Source organism: Pimephales promelas, chromosome 22, assembly GCF_988280905.1.
Source record: "Pimephales promelas chromosome 22, fPimPro1.hap1.1, whole genome shotgun sequence".
Classification (NCBI taxonomy): domain Eukaryota; kingdom Metazoa; phylum Chordata; class Actinopteri; order Cypriniformes; family Leuciscidae; genus Pimephales; species Pimephales promelas.
The window spans coordinates 22752507-22759865 of record NC_142790.1 but is presented as its reverse complement, the minus strand read 5'-3'; the positions used below and the strand labels follow the sequence as shown (position 1 = coordinate 22759865).

Here is a 7359-nt window from a genome sequence, read left to right as displayed (position 1 = left end):
ACTCTCGGCCTCGTGGATATTTTCGACCCGTCCCTGGAGACGGAGCTCAGAGTGTTCTTTTTTCCTGGTCAGGAAATTCATTATTCAAGGTGTATAAACCCCCCATCTGCTGCCTGTCTGGCTTAAACACTGCACTGTCTGTCTGAGCCAGTGGAAATGTTTGACTCCATCACCTCCCTGTAGCAGTGCCACAAACGTCCACACATTCATAAATTCAACATCACCTGTTGTTGATCTGATATTTATCCCTTCAAAGGTATCTAAAACATGGCTTTATCTTGAAACATATCCAAAAACACAATAGTATTCATATGGTGCATTTCCAGTAAGCATGGCATTATCTTTATTCATGTTTAAAAAGTATGGTATTACCATAGTAAATTGTGGTATTATTATGGTACCATTGTCCAAAAACATGGCAATGGTTTGCATTTTTCGTGTGTGTTTATATTTTATTAGTATTACCATGTTTTTGAACATGTACCGAGGTGTTTTTTTTGGACATTCGTAGGAATGTAGAATTGTTTTTGTTTTTTTGATAATATACCATTTTAATACTATAGTTTTGTATATGTATGACAATAATGCTTATTTAAATGTGCCAAGCTAATAGCACAAATGCTGTACAATGGTATATCAAGGTATCATAGTATTATCGTCTGATACTATAATGTAATGTAATGGTAAACAAACGCCATCTCCAACTTAAAATAGTATGTACAAAGTTGGTGAAAATGTTTGTTGTTTTTGGATGTGGCTTTTTTTAAGGCATCATCAATATCAGCATATAAACTCCTGACTCACCTGGGCACGAACCTCCTCTCAGAAAAGACAAGTTTCTCAGTGAGAGGTTTCTGCTTACAACGGAAGATATCGATGAGGCCAGCCTAAGCTCTAGAGGAGAACAGGACAGAACAGAAGGAACTCCTCGCTGTGTGGCCACATTGACAAGCAGGGGGCAAATGCAACAGTACAGCTGTTCCTAGTAGACAACACTACAGGGACAACAGGGGTCAATGACCGGTCGTAGGATCCCAAAAGGCCATTTCTGTCCGGTTCTAAAGCTTGTGCCACCTAATTACTGAAACCAGTCAGCAATTTGGACGGTGTACATTTGAAATGCCTGTCTATTTCCATCCGATGCAAGGATTCTGAAAGCAGATTGCCAGTTCCCAAGAGTATAGCGTGTGGAGGTTTCCACTTCTCTGGCATTTGAGCACACGGTTCTTACTGTTGCCACATCCACAGGCTGACAACTCAGCTCTTGTCACAGGATTGTCATTTCGGCCTAATACCCATGTCAAATGATTTAGCTGAGGCACAGAGGTCAACAGCGCTGATAAGTCGGGACGAATCGTGATGGATCATTGCCAAAATGAAGCATCTGGAGATTTTTGGGGTGAAAGGATAAGACACAGGTGTTCATTAGCAAGTCAGAAGCATTTGATATGGTCTAATGTAGGAAAATAACTTTCACTTTGCTAATTTTCTTAAAGTTGTGACAGGAATACATTAGCATGCTATCAACTGACTTATTTTAAACTTTATGAAGAATATGTAAGTTGTTATTGCCTATGCGAAACGCACTAAAAATAATAATGAATGAAAGCTAAATCGAAATATTTACAACAACAAACTAACAAAAAATGACAAAAGCACAAGCTTTACTTGAATTTAAAGTGAACATAAAAAAGCTAACCACAATTACGACAGCATATTGTATGATTTTCATGTGATTGCGCTACAGTATTTGGGCTTAGAAAGGATGCTTTCATGACTAAACTGTTAGCTTATTCTAAAATGATAAAAACAACATATTTCTGCTTCATCATATGACCAAAATCCCCATAGATCGCAATCATAAGTTATTATAAACACTCGATGATGGTTTGAGTTATGTTAAAGCGTTATTAATACCATATTCATGGGATTAGCTTAATGCTAGCTAATTACTCCTGTTACCAGACACGATATTATTTCATTATGTATGCTGTCAAAAGAATTCACATAAGGTCATAAGACAATGTTTTGATTTCTAGAAAGTCTTTTGAAAATGGTCTATTGGTAGGCCTATATAGAAAAAAATGGATATTTTATGCAGTAAGACGATTAATAATATTAGAGTTACCTGCAGTAATGCGAAGTACAAGTGTGCCATAGTAGTACAGTGACTTTTGCAGTAAGTGTAGCCTGTTTAAGATTTCAGTAACATTTCATTTATTCATAGTCTACATTGTTGCAACAACATCTAGGCCAAGTGCCATTGTTTAAATGCTGTTTTTGGCTGAAATTTCAAAGAGCTTCAGTTATTGTGCTTTTAAATATTATGCCATGACATGTATCTTCCTGTCAAAATAAAAACTTTTTTTAAGTTTATAGCTTTGAATAGAGGTATTTGATATTTACAGTTATATCCGTTAGTGTAGCTATATATTTTGAAAAGTGGTAGCCTAAAATGTAATCATTTTAACATGGAGCCACATATCAATGGGATTTAACCAAAGGCCTTTAAAATAAAGATTACAAAAGAAAAGTTTATTAAGAATAAGAATATAGAAGGATATTGAGATATCTTTTATACTTTTACAATTACAGACTCACAGACGTTGGAAAAAATACTATTTATGGCACTCAGGAATGTTAAATTGTGTTAATAGAAAAAACCGAGATACATTTCTAGTTTCAACATTATTTATTCTTCAGAAAATGTGCAACCATTGAAAATTTGTAGCCTATACAAATTTACTCATGGAGCCACGTTAAACCAAAAGAAAAGTTTGTTAAGAATTAGAATTTAAAAGGATATTAAATTATCTTTAATAGTAACAGGCCTACAAAATTTGAGCCTGGAAACTCTACATGTGACTCTATAACTATATATGAAACTCTATAAACCCAAATGTGTTAGTGTCTGAGAACCTTTCATACATATTTTTTTGTACACATAGGCCTACTTAACTGCAGACACTGCAATGACATGCACTATGTGTACAGAACAAATATTTTGATTGTCCCTTATCATGTCCCTTATTTTCCTATAAGAGAAACACGATTGTCCCTTATTTTCCTCTCCAGAAGTTGGCAACTTACCAACCTAAATAATAGCTGTTTACATAACTTTTGTTGCTTTAACCCCTGACTTGAAATCCAAAAATTGCAATTATTCCTACGGTAGATTCATATAATCTTTACACCATGCAAGAACACTGTTGTCAAATGTAATTAGTATTAGTTACTGCAAAAAGTAATAACATTACTGTAACGTGTTACTAGTAACCCATTACTGTTCAACACTGATTAGGCAAAAATGATTAGTTAATTGCAGGAAATCACTTGCAAACACTCAATGAGCATAGGGCAGGAGGCCTGAAATATCTCTGCCATGGCAGCGTGCCATATTCCCTAATCTTCATTCAAACAAGTGTTACACTGAAGGCTGCGAAACTCCATAATCAGGCTGCGTGAATTACCGTGAAATTTCATTTGTGACATTCTGTCAGTTCAATTGTTTTCACAGAGATGATGGCACATCTAAACGTATCTTAGGAAAAATGGTGAAAGAACATTCTGCTAGCTAGGGTGTTGCATGTAGAAACAGTGTGCATGTGGAAGTCAGCGGTTTGAAAATGAGAGCTGTTATTCACTCTTACTTTTTTCTCTGTCTTCACGGCTAAGCATGTTCACTCCTTTTTGAGCATACAGGAAGGCGATAAGACAACAGGCTGCAATAGGACAGGAAATGAGTCAAAACAACATCATCTGTGTGTGATATAATCTGTGTTGATGGTGAAGCTGATTTGTTGATCGGCAAGGGAGAAGTGTAATCGTATTTCACTGCTCCTTTTTTAGCATCCCATTTATCGTTCCCTTCACAAACCAGGATCATAAAAACAACCTTATCTACTATATCGACACAGCACGTATAAATAATTTTGCCGTATTAAGTAGATATCAATTACCGCAGTATGAATCGCTGGTAGAGTTAGAACAAGTGGTGAAAATTAATTTCAAATTAAATCAGCTAAATAGTGATTAAAACAGTGACTGAATACAGGTTAAAAACGTCCACATTTAATGTAAAATCTCAATACAGTTTACAAGAAACATTCAGCAAAAACGTAAAGAAGTGCACAACGATGTTTACATCACGTCAAACACGCCAGATTCTTCACGGAGGCATGCTGTCCTCCACAATAAACCCCAGAAACCTTTCAAACTCCTTCAATATTTTCGTTTAGACAACACACAATTCCTTTCTGCCAGGTCTAATTAAAGCTCCATCTTTTCTTCTCCCTCTGACAGTCCGATAATGATGCTGAATGCCCCTGCCCATGGCATCTGTGTCACTTTAGATGAGCGCAAGCTCGCACGTGGTGTCCCGGGGACCTTTTGCTCTCCAGGCCCGGCTGTAAGAGATCCGAACTCCTCTTCAAGCCTTTGTGCAGTCTGTGGACCGCACTCCCCAGAATCTGTTTGCGACAATAACGCACTGAAATGTCACGTTCATACTTGCTGTGTTTTGTCAGCTCACATGACCTAAATCTGCGTCCAACTGTATTAATTAATGTATTAATGTACTGGATTAATTATCTGTTTTTCAGTTGAATGAAAAGAGCACAGGCAGCAGGATTCGTTGCAGAGAACAATTCCCCAACCCCCCTGACAATGTGAGAACTTTCCAACACAAAAGCGAAATAATCAGAAACGCCGTCAACACTTTCCATTGAAATGACTGATCCAGTGGGATATGAAATAAAAGAGTTCGCGAAGTAATAACAGCGAGTCGTGTTTGGTTTATCGCTGGATCTTTTCGTAGGCCAGCTAAATATTCATGCCACCTACTCATCGATAAAACTCTCTATACTGAATCTCCTCGCATAATAACGAAGAAATGAATTACATTCACATGTTAGAATATACATATCCTTGAAAAAGTATAATCTTATATCTGAGAGAGCTCATAATGTGGCTTTTCTCCAGGAGGTAATGCTGCAGACACGAGAACGGTTCAATAAAAGAGCAAGAATTTTTGCTTTTTCTTACAATCACCACTTTTCGTTTGACTTTTCAGTGTCCGTGTGTATCTGAAAAAAGACATATTCTCCTGAAATAAGTCAGAATCTGGACTAAACTAATCTGGACGCCTCCAGCGGTGATGTCCTCTTTGTAAAAACCTCACATTTGAGTTTGGGATAGAGGTGACCCACTTTTTGAATTCCTCCAAGACTTGTTCTTGGGGTGGCGGCTGTGTGTTCTGTGTTGATAGCATGTCTCCATGAGCTTAAGAAAACGGTTGTGGGTCTTAAGTAGCATTTACATAACACTGTTATATAATCTGGCCCTAATGCTATGAAAGTGTTTACAAAAAACAATATATATTGTGATCAGAATTATAGTTTTAATGCACCAATACTCTCACTCCCAGAGGATTGGTTTAACATTATTTTGGTAGGGAAGCAAGATGATCTGACACCTGATGAATCCTCATCATGTCTCCTGCATGTCAATCTCATGCTTCAGAAAGCCTCGTTCTCTTCAGCGTAAAGCTTTTGAAACAGAAAACGAGTTGTTATAGCCGAGGGGCAGTGAACTAAGAGCATGATTCATATAGCGCCGCTTCTGTTCTTGGGATGTCTCACACCATGGTGGTCTCAGTCTGTAGGAAAGACTGGGCTCTGGAGTTACGATGGAATTGGGCCATGTTTTCCGTGCCATTTCTGGATATGGACGAACTGTGCAGACGGTAGTCGAGGCCGATGCATCGCTTTAAACGCAAACTTCGCCACTTTCTCTTGAGTTCGCTCTGGACCTGCAGAGCAATCAAATATAAAACCCATTATCATTAGCACAGCATGGTAAGTCAACATGAAATCAAAATTGAAACAATTTAAGCACTCAATACACATTCCTTGACACATTGTAATTAATTTATCAGTGCAGTTATTTCAAACAAAAATACTTGTCTTTGTAATTTATTCATCACAATGTAATTACTTTGAAAAAACTGTCACCAATCCCTCTTATTTTTTAAGCCCTCACTTCGAACAACATCATTTAGACAACTTTTCATGATTCAATCAATCCCAAATTGATAATATAGGGCCCAGCTTACATTTTTTCAAAGATTATCCTCAGACATTTCTTTCATAATTGGCTGGATTCTCAGACACAGCTTAAGCTAGTACCAGACGAAAATGCACGTTTGAGTTGTTTTAACTGTAAGCAACTTGCACTGACATATTAAAGGGATACTCCACCGTTTTTTTCATATTAAACTATGTTATTCCCTTAACTAAGACGAGTTGACACATACCTCTGTCGTCTCAGTGCGTGCACTCAATCGCTCTCGCGTGCGAGACACTTTGGTAGCACTTAACTAGCCCAGTTCATTCAATATGGGCCAAGCAGAGAAGCGACCAAACACCTCCACGTTTTCCCTAAAAAGAGCAACGTTTTATTTTGTGACACCGTCCGAGGTCGAGTTACACTACTCATGTAACTGTATTTAAATAGGGAAAACGTGGAGGTGTTTGATCGCTTCTCTGCTTGGCCCATATTGAATGAACTGGGCTAGTTGAGTGCTATCAAAATGTCTCGTGCACCAGAGCGATTGAGTACACGCACTGAGACGAGAGAGGTATGTATCAACTCGTCTTAGTTAAGGGAATAACATAGTTTAATATGAAAAAACTGTGGAGTATCCCTTTAAAATAGCCTAAGCCGCTTCTGTGAAACAGACTCCAATGTGTTGTGAATGTTTCAAATTGACTTTAACTAGGAAGGAACACTACGGCTCTGTTCCAAAACCTAGTGATCTGCCTGAGGAGGAGATAGCATTTTAAGGCATCCTAGAAAGGGTGCTCTGACTAATCATATTGCCTTTTATGATACTTTGTTTTTACCAAATTCAAAGGTAAAATCCAATCCTAGAATGCATTGCTACAAACGAATAAAAAATGGTGTCCAAGGCGAGAGAAATGTTAATTATAAATAAAGAATGTTTAATTTGATATAAAAAAGCATTGCGTTCAGTGAAATTAAAATGTATTTATTTAACCCAATAATGTGTGTGTGCTATGCATTTTAATGCTTATTAGAATATCTTGCTTATCTAAAGTGTTCCAAGTGACTCACGATATGTCGATAAGATTGATAAGATTGCACACTGACCTCACTATTCAAAAAACAATACAAAATCGCAACCACCAAGCCCTGTGAAAGGAACATAGAGAGTTAATGTGGTACAACATTAATAAAGCATCATATTCCATTTAAAAATTTGGAGTCAAAAATAAAAAATTGTGGAGTAAAAGAGTAAAAAAATTGTTTTTGAAAGAAGCATTAATCTACTTTATTATA

At 37.1% G+C, this 7359-nt stretch overlaps 1 protein-coding gene across 1 annotated transcript in view; it reads right to left on the bottom strand.

The window, feature by feature from the left end:
* Positions 1-4049: 4049 nt before the first annotated feature.
* Positions 4050-7359, bottom strand: part of vipr2 (vasoactive intestinal peptide receptor 2) — a 35387-nt gene continuing 32077 nt past the window's right edge. The window contains exons 12-13 of the mRNA XM_039684809.2: positions 7171-7212; positions 4050-5809 (exon numbers count right to left, since the gene is read on the bottom strand). Of these exons, the coding sequence (XP_039540743.2) occupies positions 5636-5809; positions 7171-7212 (216 nt within the window). The 3' untranslated portion in view covers positions 4050-5635. The remainder of the gene's footprint in view (positions 5810-7170; positions 7213-7359) is intronic.